The 19,981-nt window shown below is 45.5% G+C and overlaps 1 protein-coding gene across 1 annotated transcript; it reads right to left on the bottom strand.

Moving 5' to 3' along the window:
* Positions 1-7,723: 7,723 nt before the first annotated feature.
* On the bottom strand, positions 7,724-19,842 carry bbs4 (Bardet-Biedl syndrome 4; the record flags this gene model as incomplete). The annotated part of the gene is made up of 16 exons (XM_079997306.1): positions 7,724-8,681; positions 10,085-10,289; positions 10,377-10,521; positions 10,616-10,685; positions 11,041-11,212; positions 11,612-11,764; positions 12,177-12,245; positions 12,346-12,400; positions 13,341-13,468; positions 13,685-13,738; positions 14,742-14,814; positions 14,968-15,079; positions 15,317-15,380; positions 15,880-15,959; positions 18,382-18,424; positions 19,819-19,842. The coding sequence occupies 16 exons, from the start codon at positions 19,840-19,842 to the stop codon at positions 8,518-8,520; spliced, it is 1,611 nt and encodes a 536-aa protein (XP_079853432.1). The 3' UTR covers positions 7,724-8,517.
* Positions 19,843-19,981: the final 139 nt, after the last annotated feature.

Here is a 19,981-nt window from a genome sequence, read left to right on the forward strand (position 1 = left end):
TTCTACGAGGCTGGCGAGAGCAGTGTCAAAATTATTGGGGAGATGGGAGACTGCGAGGGTGTGATGTCATAAAGATCGGCAGGAAGCTGTGAAAAGTGATGGGCGACGGGAATAAAGGGGAATAAAGGGGAATAAAGGGGAATAAAGGGGAATAAAGGGGAGATGATTACCTGGGCTCGACAATTACTTCAAGAACAAAGACATTAAGGGGAAAAGCCGCTCGGCTAACACAGGAAGGGAAAAACAAAAACAGTGTTGACAGAATTCAGCACAAATATTTATCTTGCAAAGAAAAATGAAACTGTGGTTTTGACCTTTACCAGCAGTGCAATCCAGTTATGTCTTTTGAATAAAAGGTGAAACAAATAACAAATAACACATGTAGTTTAAAGTGAAAGTCCATGGGCTCGTCTGTGTCCCAGATATCCGTTGGAAATTGATCGATTGATTTGGGGGTTTTTTCTTGGTCACTTGGGGTGGTGGGGAGACTTTTTCATCCATCATCCATTCATTCATTTTTGTGAATGTTCATCCATATCGACAGTTTACTGACCTCAACTTGCGACGCATCTTTATCAAGATCACCGTTGCGGCTATTCACATATTGCACATGTGCAATATTTGCATTCTTGCCAGGAAAGGCGGACCCCGCCACCAACAATGTAGACAACATATAGGGGAACCCATTCAGAACACAAATAAATTGAATGGCTCTTTCCTGAAATGTACTAGCTAAAAAAAAAAGTACAATATTATTACGGATTACCACTTTAATATAATAATATATTTAAAGGTTACATGAAACAGTTGCGCGGACATAAAACGACTTTATAAAAGACAGCAGCTCTATATGATATGACGAATAAGCATTACCTGCAGATTATGAGGCCAGAAAGTAAATGTTTTTAAAACAAAAAACAGGCCTCTAACTTGACAGAACCAGCTTCCTCCTTCCTCTCGCAATTACACCGAAATGAAATCAAGACGACATTATCTCTTCACAGCCATTACATAAAAGCCAAAGAGCCTGCCGCTGCAACCTGGGAATCCCGCAGCCGGCCTAGGATTATTCAGCGCGAGGACCTTAGACCTCGCCACGACGTTCATCATATCCATTATCAAATTCATTCGCCAATTGTGTCTGCGATCAGCAGAACCGTGCCCTGAGCATAATTAATAGTTTATGAGGATCCAGATGAAGTGTACTTTTCATTAGGCTTACAAAAGCCGCCCCCCCTACCACGCTTGTGATGGCGTTCCCAGGGCTCAGCGGGATGCGTTATATCGCCCTGATCTTAGTGATGCCTAAACTGCGATCAAAGAGAAACTTCCGTGATCCCTCTTTAAACTGCCAGGGGGTAGAACGCCGAGCAGATGGAGTCTTTGTTAACACTGGAAACAAAGGCCCTGGGAGACGTTCAAATCTGCAGCGTCTTTGAAAACCGTCATTGACTTGAGTTTTAGTGCGAAAGGATTTATATTATTTTGGTGTGTGTGTGTGTGTGTGTGTGTGTGTGTGTGTGTGTGCGTGCGTGCGTGCTTGCGTGCGTGCGTGCGTGCGTGTGTGGGTGTGGGAGGGGGGGCGGCTTGTCATCTCAGTCACGTTTTTCTACCTGGATGGCGATAACTTTGAGGACGACCTTGGAGGATGAAGACTCCCTCAAGTTTCGTCGGCAAAACCGGGCGGCGTTCCTCCCGCTCATTTCCGCGCGTCCTCCGGTGACAGATGTTGGGATTTAAAGCATATTACCTGCGCGGGAAGGAAACAGAGAGCCATTATCTCGCCAAAGTGGCGGCGCGCTAATGAAACGGTCTCTCAGCCCTGGGATCCGGCGGCGGGCTGTCAGTCGCAGCTCGCGGCTGACACATCGGGGCGACACAATGAGATGAAGCTTGTGGAGGAGGAAAAAAAATAAAATGAAAATAATTTGCGGAGAAGACAGATAAGGCTGCAGTGCCTGGATGCCAGCAGGGGGCCTTTGAGTTGACTCCAGGAGAAGGGGCGGTGGGGTGGGGTGGGGTGGGGTGGGTTTGGATCTTGTGGGGGAGGCAGACGGGAGAGTAAACAGTATCTGGTATTAAAAAAACAACAACAACAGCAGCAGCAGAAGCGGCAACGGCCCCTTAATCGAGTGGCTGTTTTAAAATGCAAAGCCTCATTCCTTCAGTTCATCAGAGCCCGGTGTGATTAAAAGGAAAACACATTTTATGCTCCATTTTGCTGCCTAAATTGGCTGTTTAAACACCAAACTGATATTTGGAACAGCATAATATCATAATTAGGCATCATGAGTGGGGAAGTGAAATATGTCAGGAGTCTAGGGAAACTTTTCCGATAATTATATGCACAGTTAGATAAACATGTTTGCCTGTACTGTACATACACACGTATACATTTATTTTTGGTAAACTTCAGAACTCACCTTGTGTATCTTCAAGAGGCCATGTCGGGAGGGTGGGGAATGTAAAGAGAAGTGATTTGGAATTTAGGCCCTCATCCTTGATTCTTGAAAGCCGAGAATGTTCCATGAAACTAAAAAGTTACTAGAAGGTATAAACCTGATGCCCTATCATCTATATTTATACACCTTGGGAAGTCTTGGGTAATTGCCTCTGTATCTTAGGGAATAGGTTCTCTGAAAGTCACCAGATGGGAAAAGGGTTTTACAAAATAAATCAATGGAAGTACGTGGTTAGAGAGGGAAAAGGTTAGAGATTTTGCCTTCTAATTTCATTCATTGTTCAAAGACCGTGTTATGCCACGTCAACTCTATCCATTTCAATAAAGAGAAGATGTTACATTTGAAAAGAATAACACCCACACTGGTTCTGTTGATAAATGTTCTGTTGTCAACACCAGCCACCAGGTGCAATGGGATCTCTGGGGTCCTACCTACGCCCTCGCAGTCTTTTACAGGGATGGAAGTCAATATTAGCACATCCATCATGCAGTGTGATGCAGGGCCGTAAACACCACCTTGTTTTCAGCTACCGGCCCCGAGGTTTCTCTGCCCTCCATGACTCTTTACAGGCCCCGCAGAGAGCCGTCAGCCCGGGCAGACGCAGGAAGTGCTCACTGGGAGGCAACCCTGCCGGCTGGGTTGCCTCCCAGGTGCCCCTTGGAGGCTGCTCGCTGTCATGGCGGCTGTCAGCCTTGCTCCTACTGCGTGGCTTCTCTGTGGCGGGGGCCCCGGGTGTCGGCGGTGGTGCAGGGGCCACATATCTGGCTGTCTGCAGGCGTTGGCGGGGTGTGGGTCTGTCGGCGTGGGACCTGGCTCCGGGCCTGTGGTCTGTGCCTGGCGCCTGTGGCCCAGGTTCTGCGCTTGCGGTTACGTCTTGTGCCTGCGTGTGAGGGTGGGTTGTATGTGCACTCTTTGGGGGTGCAGGGTCTTCTGGTGCTCTCCGGGACTGGTTTATGCTCCTCGGGGACGTGCGCGGGTGTTGCTCCGCGGGCTCCCGGCTTCTCTGGGGGCTGGGGGGACTTCTGTGGCTGCAGGGCGGGGTGCTCCCGGCTTCTCAGGGGTGGCTGTGGGGTCTTTTCCGCTGCTGGGGGGGCGCCACGATATTCTGACCCGCACACGCACACACACACACACACACACACACACACGCATGACATGATTTTCAAACCCGAATGTCAATAGAATGCATATCTAAAAATAAATTTAAACTTTGAACCTTGTCACACGGCAGTAAAATTAGAGTCGAGAAGTAGCAGAGTAGAGAACTGCACAGGAAAATAGGAGTTGCGGCGCCAGCTCTTCCCATTATCTTATCTTACTACCCTTGAGGTTGCTCTTAAACACCTCAAGGCTGCTCTTAGGCACCGGAATCCTAGAACTGCGATTCCTTTGCTTTAGACTTTTAATAAAACGACTTATAAAACGCTTGTCTTGTTCTTTGCCAACAGTACCACGTTTCACTCGGCAGGGCCAAGGAACTCTTGGTGCAACATTATTAGACATTTAGACGGTATTAGGCCTACCTACCAAATATTCACAAACTCCCCAATGCCCTGCCTGCTTTGTCAAGCACTATTTTGGGAGAGGTTAATTCCAATATTCAATACAAATACATCCAATACCAACACAGATGAAGGCTGGACACCATTTCTAATTTAGTTCCTGTTCTGCAGGTGGCCTTCAGTCACGCACATCATGCGCCTTTTAATTTATTTTCTCTTCGTAATCGTGAAGCAGCTCGCGCGGCCATGTGTTTGAAACGTGCAATAAATAGGTAGAACGCGTGAGATTGAACAAATGTTTTGCTCGGAGGATCCTACATGGTCGGAAATAAAAGGGCAGCCGCCGTCCCAAAGCGTCCCCGCGTTCACGAGGGAAGGACCGGGCGGCAGGGAAAGAAAATAAAGGTTTGTGGGACGAGGACGGAGGCGGCAATGTCTTGGCGGAAGGGAGGAGAAGACAGGGTTTGGAAGAGAGAGATCACCGAGGAGGTTTCCGACCCCTCGCGCACCAGGGGGAACTCCCGGCGAGGGCATTAGTAACCGTGGGAGACCCCGAGTTTTTTTAATTTTTTTTTAATGAAGATTGACAGGATTACTGAGCCTTCGGGCATATTACAAAAGTTAAACGGTGGGGCCGGGGGGCACTGCCTTGTTTAGTCTTAGCGGAATTTAAAGGGGACCAATAACGGTTCTTGTCTTCGGTAGAAAAACAATGGAATTTTTATCGTACTTTTGAGTCACCGTCATGTCTCAATTGGGATTTCTGATCACTTTAGGTCTATTCTCCGTTTCTTATAATTATGCTTGTGATTTCTACCTTTCCTTTCGAACATTGTTGACGTCGCCCCCAACCAAAGCACGTTTAACATGAAATCCAAACCATGGGGGGAATCACCTTGGGAGTTAGTTTGTTTACCATATTAATCAGGTGTGTTATCGATCACCGAGCGCTGCTCTAGAGATACCGAGTAATAATCTGGGGTTTCCTCCGAGAAGCTTCCGCTTCAGAGGAGCCGGGGAGCGTCTGTCGCCGAAGGCGCTTTGAACGTTGAACGCCGCGCGTCTTCCCCCGCGTGAATATTGAACCGCTGCGCTATTACACGGAGACACGCGCGGGTATTGTTTGTGATATTGTTCCACGGGCTGAGTGAAAGGCTGGATCACAGCGGCCAATCATCCCTCCGCTGTTTGACTCGGAAAGTCGCGGCTTTCGAAAAAGAAGGTACAAACTGTCACCGGGGGTGTTTCAGGAGGCGCACGTGAGCACAACTCAGCCACTGAAGCTCGGAAAGGGCAGGACGCCGGGCGAAGGTTCCTACGCCGCGTCTTCGTCGAACCGCAGGGCGCTGAGAGGAAGTGGAGTCCAGACGGATGGTGTGAGACGAGCGGCACTTCCTGTCCGCTACAACTTCAAGTGGCTTCGAGTGTTAATGCATCCACTTGACCGGACTGGCGGAAACACATTATACGAAAATTGGGTTTGTGGTTCGCCGACGTCTTATCATCCGAGCCCTGTCAAACACTGCGCGGTCCACGTAACTTCAGGAAACTACAGCAAAAATAAATGAATAAAGGAAATCGGCTCCAAAAGCAGTTTTGCGTTCCATTCAATCAAATGAAGACATGAGACACCAGACACAAGTCAGACAGGCAGACAGGCCACTCAGAATTCTGAGTATAATCTCACCTGGGCTGAATAGAGGATGAAGCAACACCTTTAAAATATACTTTAAAATGGGCGTGAGATCGATTTTCATGTGAAAATCTAATATCTTCTTCACCGTAGAAAGAGCTGGAATATTCAGCGTCGATGTTTTCCACTCTAACACAAGAGGCGGTTTTTTAAATGTTAGGAAAAAAATGTGTGTGTGTGTGTGGGGGGGGGGGGGTGGGGGGGGGGGGTTCCTAACATTTGAGCATAGAACATCTCAAAGTGGAATTCTAAAGCCCACACATTTTTAATGGGAAAGCCTGCAAGAACATCAAAGCAACGCATACATTGACACAGGATTATAAATAGGCCGATAAGTTTTGAGTTCTCTTTGGGCGAGGAAATAATGGAGCCTGTAATGTCAAGAGACTGGTTGAATCTGGTGGAATACGCGTTCCGTTTGTGACCGGTTCTCAAAAACGCCGAATCAAAATGCCGGGCTTGGGCTCACCGGAGGGGTCCGGTACGTCTTTTGTGTTTCTCCTCATGTATCCTTGCATCATATTCAGCCTCCAGGTTCCCTCCATCGGTGTCCGGCAACGCTCCCGGTCAGAACCAGGAAAGAAAACACTCCGGTGAGGATTCCATGAGGTCGCTGGAAAACACCAGCGGTTCCCACCAAAGAGGAAAGCAGGGTGATCGAAGGTTGAAGGTGGTGCAAACCTATGGTTAACAGAGGTTTGAGTCTGACAAATTGGGAGTTTTAAAGCCCACACGACGATACGGAAACAATTACCGACCTTGAATTCATGATTAATGTACTTGCTCTTATGCATCATTCACCAGTTGTGTTCTTTTCTTTTTTCCGTCATGGTATGTTCACAGGAAGCTCGTCCTCCTCCTGAGAGGATGCTGATATTTCTTTACGCTTTCCTTGAGCTATTGAATTCTTCCTCCAAGAAGGAACGATTTCTCCATTTTCTAAGATGAGAGCAGAGTGTCACAAATCCACTGTTGACCTTACATCCCCGGTCTGGTTGGTTGTCACCGACTGGGATAATGGTATAGATATGGCGCAGATTGATTCCTTGATTTGTATCAAGATCCTGAGTCTTCCTCCTCTTTTTGGAAGGATTCTGAAGAGTACAACAATTGTGCGACCCCCATGAGGACTGACACGGTTTAGCTTCTACTTAGCCGGGGGGCGGCCTTTGCTCTAAAAGAGTTTATACACGCCACTAACCTCCCACTTTGATAAGTTTATGAGATGTAAACGCAAGAAACCTCATTGATCGGCAATCTAGAATGCTGTTCATGGATCTATCAACTGAGGCAACTGACAAAAAAAAACCCCACCCAATCATTGAGACATTTTAGAGCTTTGAAAATCAATTCTCAACCTATGTCGGACAAACAGGGATCACCCAATCTCATGTTTAACATCCAATCATCAAAATCAATCAGGACAGTATAACCAAAACAAAAACTCAACTACATCATCTTTAATAAGAGTATAGTACATATCAGTATTATTAGTAGTAATAGTAGTATTAGTACTACGTTTGTTTTTTATTTTTTATAAAATATCACTGTTTTCATGACTCCTTCAAGGGAAACTTAAAGTGAAAATCCGAAATAAACCTTTGCAAACAGCCGCTATCTTTTTTAGGACTTATATATTCATGCGAACTTCTGTGGAGGTTATATATGGAAGGAAGCAAGATTAACTTAGATTTCTCACTCAACTATTGTTCAATATTGAGAAAAACGGTTTTATTCATTGACCTTTCACTGGCTGAAGAATGTGACATGATATTTTCTAAATATTTACAGAAATCAGTGTCAGTTATTGGACCATTGTGATAACTAGTCCTCGACTTGAAAGAAGCTAACACAATTGTGAGTAATATCGAGCTCAATATTGAAAGATCATTGTCATTTAAATCCTGTTGCTCTGCGGGGAAATGTGTATTGTTAGATAATTGGGGAGATTCTTAAACCACATTGCCCCCTATTGGTAACAATGAAAATAGCTTAAAAATTGACAAATTATATGAATTATTGATCATGTTTCTGGAAATAATGGAAACAGGGAAATCTTCTTTTTTCAACTATTTAATATAATAAATACATTCCTATAAAAAGATCACATTTAACCACATAAAAAACCCACACGGCTTTCATCACTATTTACATTCGGCGTGGCACAAACAATGAGCTAAAATACAATAAAGTCTGATTCTGTGACAGATTGAAAACAACAATATTTCCAGAGTAACTGTCATAGCCACCAACGCCTGATCAATGTGACAACGTTCCGTCTTAACAATGTTCAGAATTGTAGCACGTAACATCTGAAGAAACGGAAGGGTTGGTCAGGTGAAAAATAAAAGCTTTGTTCTGGTCGCTGTTGTTTAAGATTAGATTGAGATTAAACTGGACAAGCCTTAGCTCGTCTTTTATTAACACACACACACACACACACACACACACACACACACACACACACACACACACACACACACACACACACACACACACACACACACACACACACACACACACACACACACACACACACACACACACACACACACGGAGGCCATGGAATGTCTTTTCTGCATTTTTTTCCCCATTGAGAATTGTCCCTCCTCGTGGGGCAGGCCAGGAGCGGTGGGCAGGTTACAGCGCCCGGGGACCATCGCTGGTCAAATGATGTTTCTTGAGAAATTCCGAAAAGTTTGAAGTATTGTGAACCATCTACTGACGACAAAAGCCTATAAAGTGAGTCAAGGATTCACACTTTAAATGTATGTTAAACTCAATACTATGAACTAAGCTCGGTATCTCCATCTTCTTTAAAAATGGAAGAACGCTTGATGGCTGGATTGTCGTTTGGAGACTAGTTCCCCTCCCCCGTCTTAGACCTGCTCTTGGAGGCTCTGGGTTTTGGGGGGGCGTCCGGCTCCTCGGGTTCGGGAGAGGCGGGCGACTTGCTGGGTGGGCTGGGGGCGCTCTCCGCATCAGGTTCCGGTTCCAGTGGCATGGAGGGGCCCTTGGTGGCTCCTGGGAGACGCAAAACCAATGGGGTTGTGACATGAACATATTTTACCAAGATCTAAAGCATTTTTATTTCATTGTGAAAATCTTTTTTGTTTACATAAGTTTTACTAAATTATAAGTACTTGTACTTGTAAAAGGATATTAAGTACTTTCTGAATGTATTGCTCTGCATGGTTGGGGCACGGCCAAAGACAATGAAGCCATTGAACCAAAGATGTCCTGGTCCAAACTCTTTCCTTCGTGATGTATCCATATTCCAGGATGATAATAACCACATACACACTGCTGAACCAATTCAAGAGAGGTTTCCTGAACACCATGATGCAGTCATCAGCCAAGCATGAAATCCTCAATCGCCCGATCTGAACTCCACTCAACCTTTCTGGGAAGTTCTGGATCGAAGGTTCCAGAGTGGATTTCCACTTCCTCCCTCCCTCAAAGAACCAGAGGCTTTTCTTCTTGAAGAATGCAATATCCCAATATCCCCAGAGTGCGATATCCCACTACTTACAGCTCATCTCGCCCAGTCATATTTTGTACACTGCATCCATACTCCAAATTACTCAATGTTTCCAAAATGCATGTGTGAACTCACATATGCACAGTAGAGGTGACTGCGTCAAATCGAGAAGCTGAATTTAACAGAGCTCTGCAACTCCTTCAAAATGTCTGCCTGTACACATCAATGAAATGTTCTTTAACGTTAGCACTATTGTTGACAGCTACACAAGTGGAAGGTAAAGCCGGGCTGCATGCTCCAGTGAGGTGGAACACTGCGGGCCACCTGCTGTACACTGTAAGAGCTGTAATGTAGGCTAATTATTGCAGAATAGCCTGGAATTTAATAGCTTACCCCCAGTGTTTTGTTTTTTTTCCCCCCACACTTGACTTTCCTGTCCTTTGATTGCTGAGAAAGTAGATTGGCCACAGGCCAGTTTTCTTTCCATTAGTTTAATTTTGATTTACCCAACAATGAAACCATTGTTTGGGCTCCTAATGGCCAGTCGGGCAAGTTAGAGTTGCATTTTAATGGTTGGGGGGCGACTTAATGGTAGAAGGCAATAAGAATTGCCAGCACACTGTGGAGAAGGATTTCATCTTTTATTTATTAGCTGAAAATGTGCACTGACTTAAGGAGAGGTTGCAGTATTAATGAAACTGCCTTGCAGAATGCCAGTGTGACGTAGAACTACTTAGAATAAATTAAGTGTATACTCTGAGCCTCAATTACAATAGAGTAAGATTAAATGGAGAAATGTATCCTATGCCCAAGAGCAATACATCACAACAGGACGGGATTATGCCCGTAAACCTGGAAGTGCATTGAATTCCCCGAAGCATTTTGAACTCTTTTAAGTTCAACTTCCCCGGGTGAAGCGGACGGAGACGAGTCGGGAACAGCGTACCAGTGTTCAGCTGGATGTTCTTGTTGAAGCTGGCGGCTGAGGACATGGCTTGGCCCAGGGCCTGGTTGGTGCCCAGGGGAGCTCCGGGGGTTTTGGTGGCAGCTGCGGAGCGCGGTTTGGACTTGGAGTCGGTGGCGGGTCTGGTCCACACCAGACTCTCTGTCACCTGCAGGGCAGCGCCTATCTTCTGAGCCATGTCTACCAGCTGCCGGCGACACAGAGTGGGAGGTGAGGACTGGCGTTAAATCATAGACGGATCATCTCAAACAGAATGAGAGATTTGCTCCTGTACCTCAGGATCAAATTCCACGTTGCTGCTGCCGTCCTGCAGCAGGTTGACCTTCCTCTCCATCTCCTGGTACTGCGCCAGTGCTCCCTTCTTGTCCCCATGGTTGTACAGCAGGATGGCAAAGTTCAGGTTGACCAGAGGATTGGACCTGCGGGGAGATGGTCGGCACAGTGTGAACCCGACAAGAAGTGGACGAGGAACTTCCTTTGAAATAAAAGGAAAGCACACGAGGAGACACTCACTCGTCCAGAGCCGCGGCTTGTTCGTACGATTTAGTGGCGTTCTCGATGTCGTCCAGGTTGGTCAGGGCCACTGGCGCGCACCGGAAAAACAAGATTGGAGGGTCACGGGTTAAAGGAGGGGTTTTTGTTTGAAATCATAAGAGGTGGAAAATCTGTGTTCAGAAAGTAGAACTCCACTCCAGGATTTGGGGTCAACCGTGTGGATTTGCTAATGAGCATCAACCCAGAGGTCAAACTAGTGAGTGAAACCAGCTGGATCAGTGCACGGCTGGAGCAAAAACATGGCAGGAGTTTTACTTTCCGAACCTGGAATTATCCACCACTGGAAAATAGGCGATGGACAGTGAGAAATCATGGTCAACACATCGTTTTTTTTTTTTTTTTTTTTAACTTTTCTCGGGTCAGGGTTGAGGTCAGGGTTGTACCTGCCAGCAGCATGTAGATCTCCCCCATGCGTGGGTTGAGGTTGATGGCTGCGCCGAGGAAGTGGAAGGCGGAGGCGTACTGCTGCATGGTCAGGTGCACCAAGCCCAGGTTGTACAGGACTTTCCAGTCAAAGGGAGACAGATAGTTGGCTCGCTTCAGGCAGCTGATGGCCTGTTGGAGAGAACAGGACCGTCAGATCCGTCGTGAACACGTGGGTCATTAACAGGAGACGCTGGCTCATATAACGCCGCTTGCTGGTTGTGATGCAGTGTTGTGAACTCCAGCTGTTCCTGCTAAGCAAAGACCAGCAGCGGTGCACTGCTGAGGATTCCTTCTCAGCGATTTGAAGTCGGATCACCCACGAGGTGTCTCCCTGCCAGACAAATGAGCTTCATTTGTTTTCCGTCGGGGCGCACGACAAATGGGGCTTATCTACGGCAGCGATGGGAATAAGGCTCCACTTCAAAAACACTTGGCGACACTTGAATGCACTGCAGTTATTTACGCTGGTTTTTATCCTTTGTTCTCCTCGCGGGTGAAACTCTCGACATGGAACAGCGTTACACTCACAGCAACGTATTTCTTTTTCCCAAAGAAGCACATTCCGATGTTGTTCCAGAGGGGGGGGCTCTCTGGAACAGCACAGGCCGCCACACGGTACTTGTTCATGGCCACGTCGAAGTCGCCGTGGGTCTGCATCATGCTGCCTGCCGCCAGGATCGCCTGCAAATGAAGTGTTTGGAAAGATATTAAGACTAGGGGAAAAAAATCCAGATTCAAGACAGATCTCACAATTTATTAATTCATTCATTCAGGTCATTTATTTGACCTCATTTATTCAAAAAAACAACTAAATAGCAGGCTTTAGGTGCCAACATCTTGAAATCCTATTGAGAACTATTTGAGGGTAGCTGGATTCCAGACAAATGATCGTAATCCTTAAATGTCTTGGTCTGATTTGACGACCCAAAACAGGAATTGAGCTACTGGTTTTTATTCAATGCATTTTGCTTGTTTAGTTTTTTCTTTATTACTATTACTTTCTGATTGTATTCAATTAATGTTAAGCACTTTGAGCTGCATGTTGCGTATGAAAGCTCCTATACAAATAAATATTATTATTATTATTACATACCGTATAGTTGTTTGGGTCAAAGGTCAAGGCGTTCCCAAGGTGCTCAAATGCTTTTTGGTATTTTCCAAGCTTAGGAAACATAAAAAGAGAATAGAGAAGTACGTCTGAAAACACTGCCAGAGCCCCCATGGTCAGATAACTAAAACAACAGACACCAGAACTGTCCTACCTGGAGGAACAGCAAACCCAGAGTGGTCAGCAGCTCTGTGTTTTCTGGAGAGAACCTGAACCGAATAAACATACGAACAAACGACATCTCGAGTGAACATTTCAAACGCAGTGGAGGTCCCGGCTTATTCGACTGGGGGTAGATTGGGTGTGATTGTGTTTGAGTGTTAATTGTGACCTAAGGGGGGGAAGATGAGAGGAGAGGAGAGGAAGAGGAGGAGGAGGAGGAAGGGGTTCCTGCTTGTGGTGGTTCAGCTCATTAGAGGGGAGACCAGTTTTGGGGGCCTTGATTAATTTGTTTACCCCCCAATAGGGGGTAAGTCCTAATGAACCCCATTATAGACGCTGACAGACGTTTCCTTATTTACACCACAGCTCGGTAATTACAATACTCCACCCGGGAATAGGACCAGATAGAAGCGGAAATGTAAAACTTTTCCCGCAAATCAGGGAGCGCCTCATGTAGACTGTAGCCGAGGAGATAAACTCTGAGAGCAACACAGACTGAAAATGAATGGTAAACAAATGAAATTAGTAGAAAGGACACCGTATTTGAACCCAGATGAGATGGGAATTTTATACACTGACGATATCCTCTCAAAAGAGTTCACACAAAGATAACAGGCATCTTAGGGCGGTGTGCTGTGATCATTAGCCTTGAAAGTTGCCTCAAGTCCTTCATGTTACGACTAGATTTACTATCAAACCCCAGCGATCTGGTAAATAAATGAAAATGCATCCTCTTGAAATTAAAAATGTAATTATTTCAAGCTCTTGCATTAGGAAGTTGTTTTCAATAATGAACACAGCAGAGAGTCATAGAGCGTTCCATCCATAGAGCATCTAAAAACGGGTTTGTTATTTTGCCAACGAGACAGGCTTGGCTCGTCTTCCGAGGCCGGTTCCATTCAAGCGAGGCCTCCACTGTCACAAGTCGACATGAATAAATTCTCGAACAGCCGCTGTGAACGTTGTCGACGCTCCCGCTTTACTCACTCCACCGCTCTCTTATACACTTCAACAGCCTTGTCCATGTCCCCAGCCAGGAGGTGCACCTTCCCCAGCGTCAGGAACGTCCTGTCGTGCTGGCTCAACTGCAGAGCTATGTTTAGATGCTCCTCAGCCTGAGAGAGAGAGAGGGAGAGGAGAGAGAGAGAGGAAGGGAGGGAGAGAGAGAGAGGGAGAGGGAGAGAGAGAGAAAGAGCAAGAGGGAGAGAGGGAGGGAGAGAGGGAGGGAAGGAGAGTGAGAGGGGGAGAGAGAGAGGGGAGGAGGTCTATATTCACTGGGGCTCGACTGTGCAAACAGTGGCAGACTGGCGGTGAAGAAACGGTATACTTACATGTTTAAAATCTTTGAGGAAAGAATAGCACACACCCAGATTATGGCTGACCTCCTGGGGAGAGAAAAAGGTCACATCACTCATGGGCCGTCGGGAAGCGCTAAGACCATTAGAGCGGGATGAAGGATGGGCTCTCTCGAAACTTACTAAACATGATTAAACAGCAACTCTGTGGAGAGGACACTCTTTGGAGAGATGGGGCCGTTTTCGCTTGGCGAACAGAACATAATGACCCTGTTTCTAAGTCAATGCATCATCGTTTTGCAGGTGGAAACCGCACATGCAAGACAAAGTGAGTGGACTTAAAATAGTGCGGTTTTAACATCACCGGCTGGATTTCACGTATGATCGAGGGTGTCCACGGTCGCACTGAGGTAGAATTTAAGATTTAAAAGTCCTTGCAAGGCCATTTATGAGAACATTTAAGGCCTTGTCTGTGGCACAAACACATACATATCTTAAATCCCAAGCCACTGCCGGATTTAAAGCAACAATATGAAAAACAACATCAATTGACTTTCAAAAACCTTGACCACAGACATCATATGCTGCTTATGACATTAATTCTACTTTTCTGTTCCATTTTTTCAGTCTCTGCCTCAATTTCCAAAGGTGAAATGACAGCAAATTGACAATTTGGTGAAGACAATTGAATACTTACGAGGGCTTTTTATTAGTAAACCTTAATTTAAGAGAATAACCTTGATTATGGAACAGTCAACTAACACTTCCAGTCCCTGCCGTGTTAATCACACAAACAATTGCTGTGAGCGTCCACCCAGATATTCCAACTCTCCAACAGATATTGAAAGGATTCTATGAAATTAGACATAGAAGAAAATGCATTTTAATCTTGCAAAGCCAATGAGATTATTCGGAAAGGATTTTCCTCTTTTGTTTTGGTCATTTTTGGCGACGAGCTTGAGAGCAATGGGGTGAATGGGAAATGCTTTGACTCATGCTCCCATGCTGCCACTCGGCAGGCCGCTTGTGCATCGCCCATTACATGTTTGAAGGAACATAACAAATCCATTCAGGAATTGTTCTTTGCTTTTACCCAGTCGTTCTCATTCAGCCTCGCCGCGTCCTGATAGACCTCGATGGCCGCCTTGTGCTTTCCCAGCAGGAAGCTAGAGAAAAAGGGATACAATAATCGTTTATCCGCGAATTTTGAGCATTGTGCAATTCTTGAAAATCTTCCAATATCCAGGCCAGTTAGACATCCCTATCATCACAGATGATGAAAGCCGGTTGCCGCAACCGGCAACCGGATCAGTACTCACAGCGATCTGGCCACTTGCTTAAGATTGTCGGCGCTGCTGGGGTTGAGGATGGCGCAGCTCTGGAACAGCTCCAGGGACTGTTGGATCTTCCCCTCCAGGCGCAAGATTAGTGCTGAGGCGAGAGCGAGAGGAAAAAAAAAAGAGGAGGGAGGGATTTTCAGCAAGTGCTGAAAAGTCGTTCGACAAACCCATTTAAAAAAAGGCAGAGGCACAGCGGGAGGTCCAGAGAGCACGTTTTTTGGGGAGAAGAATAATGCCTCGCAAAGTCCTGGTGCGAGGCGGCTGGAGGAAGAGCTTTTACAGCGTTTAGGGTAAGTGTGTCAGGTTGAGGAGGATGTCTGGACCTTACCTTGCACGTAGATGGCATATTCACACATCCCGCTGGTCTCTTGCAGCTGGTCTCTGATGATCGCCTGCGGATCGACGAGCATTTTGAAAGCAAACATCTTTTTTACGAGACGGAATGCGCGATGTGGAGTCAGTCGAGATTAACTTCTGATGCCTGAGCCAATTTGTGTGAAGGTATCAGAGCTGCACAGCACGGGCTCGCCAGCCAGGACGGACTTGACGAAACTCTATTTCGCACACCAAGCGTAAGGTGAAATCATTCCCTCTGGTCAAAACAACTGAAATATCTGGAATGATGTATATATATATATAAGATGAAAGAAAAAAAAGAAACCCTGTACTTACAAGTAATGACACCCTTGAAAGTGCGGTGTGTATTTGGAATATTAAATAAAGTGCTAATAAACGGGAGTTGGATATGAACTTTTATAAGGCTCTTGCAAATGTTATAAACTTTGAGATTTTTTATTTTCTTTATCTTTGTTTGTCGTATTCGCTGCAGCAACGGGGGCCGATAAAGTGTGTTGTACTGCACTGTATATGGGTGAGGTGCAGGCGTCCTACCTTGCAGGTCTCATAGTCCTTGTGGATGTAGTGCTGGTGGATGAGCCAGTTCCTCCTCTCCAGGATAGGAAGCTCCGGCGCTGCGAGGAATACAAAGGTCCGTGACGTTCTGAGAATCGCTTTACTTCTCTGTGGCGCTCACAGTTGTACTACATTACGACAATTTTTTTCCCTCTCAATCGAGGGCTGAAAAATGCATCCTCCTGATCTTGCAGGCGACGTAGGGTCTTTCATCTCACGGCAAACAAAGATGTAGCCGTCTCAAACAAAAAAAAAACCCCAGGCTAAACTGTGATAAGATTTCGTTTCAGGGACGCTTGTCAACTTGTAAGCATCTCGGCTACTAATGGGGACTTTTCACAATCTGTCTTGTATTGCCGAGACACATTAAGATATTCTCCTTGTTGCCCGGGCAACGGTGTCTCCAGCCGGCGAGAGGCCTGGGACAGAACAGAGGGTACACAGCCAGGCGGAAGGAAGTAGGCCAAAGGAAGGAGCGGCACAACACAAAGCCATGTTTAGCACTGTGAGGTAACCCCAAGAAGCCGTTCCCACGACGCACTACAACACCACATCCTGCCATTCTGGTTTGATTCCCGTAATCCTGTTATCTTACACCTTCTACCCTTTCTCCGAGGCCAAAAAAACGAATTTGAGGCTGTGTGAAGTTGGGAGTTGGGCTTTGAATGTGACATTAGCAGATATTGTTGATCATTTTCTGCTGAATAATACACTTTGATTTACACTCCTTTTTGTCCCAGTGCTTGCACTAGCGGTCTGCCACTTGGAACATGGCTGGGGTAACGTCTTCAGCCAACGCATCAACGTCCTCCCCGATCGCTGACTGCAAAACCGCCGCCGTCCCCACACATTTTGGGCCACATCAAGATTCCGAACGGTGCTATTTGTAGTGACTTAATCGGCTTTCCTCCTGCTGAGACAGCAATAATATCCTTGTCTCTGGGTTTCAGCTGTGGCCCTGTGGCACCCCCAAGTCCACAAAGACAAAGCCGGGCAGATTTGGAGAGGAGGGTGTGTGTGTGTGTGTGGGGGGGGGTGTGTATGTCACATGTAGGCCCGCCGCTATGAAAGGACCGCTGCCGAAAGCAGCGATGGCAAGAAGCACAGCATGGAGTCTGCTGAATATAGGCTCCCAAAAAAAAAAAAAAAATTCATCTAGAGCGGATTTCTCTCATTGTTATGTATGATCTGGTTAATGCCAAGGCAGATTTGCCGTTCATACGCTTTCAACCATCTGTTAAAAGAGGATGAGAGGAGAACAGTGCCGTGCTGAGATCAAAAGACACATGGGGAGAATAAAGTGGAAAATAAGTTTTACCGCAGGACTTAATAACACAGAGGGGGAAAAAAACCCTGAGGGCACAAAGCGACTGGTAATGTAATATGGACTATGTCAGGTTTTTATAACTGAAAGCTCGTAATGTGATGGTGACCATAACGAAGGGCTAAAGCACTGGAGCGATGTTTTGAATGCGTTCACATTGCAAAAGCTGTACTTACTGTATATACCGCACAACTTTTAATATCAAAACAATGTGCTTTGGCTGTGTGATCAATGAGTCAATGTTCACGCTGATGATTTTGAATTTTAGGTCGCGCGCTTCTCCATAGTTCCTACTGTATAGTGGAAATGGAGGCGCTCAAACAACACCAACCATAAAAAACAATAACAAAGCAAGGACACCACACTGTGTAACAACAGAGATTATTACTAAATCCGATGACATTTTGTCTGCACGCTGTCTAGCTGGCTGTTGACCGCTGATGGATGAGTGCTTCTTTCAGAGATATACATACTGTAGGTAGGACATCAAATTGATTTTAATTTGTCGGGTGTTATCACATATGTGCTGCGGATTTGTTTTGAAGTCAAATACATGCAACAAGGTTTATTTATTTATTCTAATTTTACTTCACTTTTTATTCTATTTTATTCTATATAAAATCATAGAAATCTAACATTATTTCGTTTCATTCTCCGTTCTTAAGGTTACTAATCAATGAGATATACTCCTTTCCATTGTTATGCTTGAGTTCGCACCTTGAATTGTACCACATAAATACATACTACTACAAAGCTCAGGACAAATGAAAGAAAATATACTTTGTTGTATTATGATTTGGTATCAACGACCCTATTCCTGAATTTCCACCGGATCATCAATTTAATATGATCTTAATAAAGGAATATAAGGAAATAGGATGTTGTGTCGAAAATGTTTTAAACAATTCACAGTAATGTAAACTCAGGCTATGAATTTGCAGGGCTGCTTATAGGTTTAGGGTGGTGAAAATAAGGCTTAGGGCGCCCCCTGCCGGAAGAATGGTGCATAACTCATTTTGTTACAGGGATTGCCTGGAAAAGGGGATTAGCTCTTAATACTTTCTTTGCATGAGATATACAGTCACGGAGTTGTTGGAAAAGATAACAAAATATGGTGAACAGAAATCAAGAGAATGCACCAAGACGAACACAAACACCTTTGGGGGCCCGTCGTTTCTTCAGGTCCGTAGCAACTGGAAGCTGCATTGTTGAAACAAAAGGGGAAAAAAGAAAGCGAGAAAAATATTAAAAAGGCTAAAATGCTTCATGTTAACTTTCTCTCCATCTTATTGTTGGCCAGAAACAGTCTGCTTTACCAGAGAAAAATAGATAAGGGATAGGGGACTACTGATAGAAGAAAGATGAAGCAATATGTTAAAATATACGCCCTATAATCAATAATGCATTTATCAATCATATTCATTAATAAACATATTAATTTATACATCAATTAGTTAATAGAGCACCTTGCATAATGTGAAATGCAGCTAAAAGTGCCTCACATAAAAAAGGGATAAAAGGAAAAACAAATTAAAACAAGTCTATATAGTCCTTATTGAGTCCATATCGAGGGTGATTCACTGAACTCAGGGTTTAGATCCGTCAAAATAAGGTGATAGCTTTCTTATCAGGCTGGACCTGATAAGAAAATGATTGACCAGGGGTTAGGACCACGACCAGGTGCAGAGTCAGCCACTGGAAACTGAAGAAATTTGGAGATATTTTCTCGGTTAATCACCTTTTACTGAGGCGTTCCTGTTTATTGGGCCGAGCACCATTTCATACACAAGTATGAAACGTTTCCCTCAACTGCACCTTGCTAAAGGGTTGACGGTGCATTGTTGTGCAGAGGAGTAGCATAAAAAAAAAAAAAAGCTTAACAGCCTAAAGAGTGAAAAGCCAAATATACAAAGATAAACAGAATCGACGGTATATCGGCATGTCTATGCACAGGGTATATAAAATGAAAAATCTTAATAACAAGTCGAGTGCGCAATCGAAGGTGAGCACACCTATGTCACCTGCCATCGTTTCTTCTTGATTTTATTGTTTTTAATAAAAAAAAAAAAACAATTATTTTATGCATTCTTTTAAAATCCTGTTTTATTGTATAAGATGGGTTTGTTTTTTTTTAATGTGAAGCACATTGAGTCCGCCTCCCGTTTGGAAAATGTGCTATATAAATAAAGTTGCCTTGCCTACGCGTGTGGGGGCAGGGACCTGACTCTTGTTGACGCGGCAGCGCCGCTGCTCTAGTGGAAGGACGATCCGGTGCTTTCCGGAGCTGCTTCACGCTACAGCCAAACCAAAAAATAAAAAATAAATACGTCGGATGAGCGTGCATGCAGGGACGTGCGCCGTTATTGTTGTCGATATGACAGTAAAACACTTGCGACGTGTGTGCCAGGGTCGGCAGTGCGCTCAGAGGAGCGGGATTAGTGCGAGGCGAGCTAACTATCCTGCTTTAGCTTGGACGGGAGCCTCCCACCTCAAACGCACAAGCGCACGACAACGCTCCAAAGCGCTGTCTTCGGGCGCGTAGAGGCGCCGGGCTGCGGCGGCGTGCGTCCCGACGGAGGGAAAGGGCAACTCACCGCCGACGCCGTCGCCTCCGCCATCTTGACTCGGGCGACCAAAGCGGAGAAGCTGTTGCCGTGGAGACGACGGGGCCGGGGGCGGGGTCAAGGCAGGCGGAAACTCGATGCTGCGTTCGACGGGCGCTCGGGAAACATGGCCTCGCGATTCGGATGTTACCGT

The sequence above is a fragment of the Zeus faber genome (assembly GCF_960531495.2).
Source record: "Zeus faber genome assembly, chromosome: 3".
Classification (NCBI taxonomy): Eukaryota; Metazoa; Chordata; class Actinopteri; order Zeiformes; family Zeidae; genus Zeus; species Zeus faber.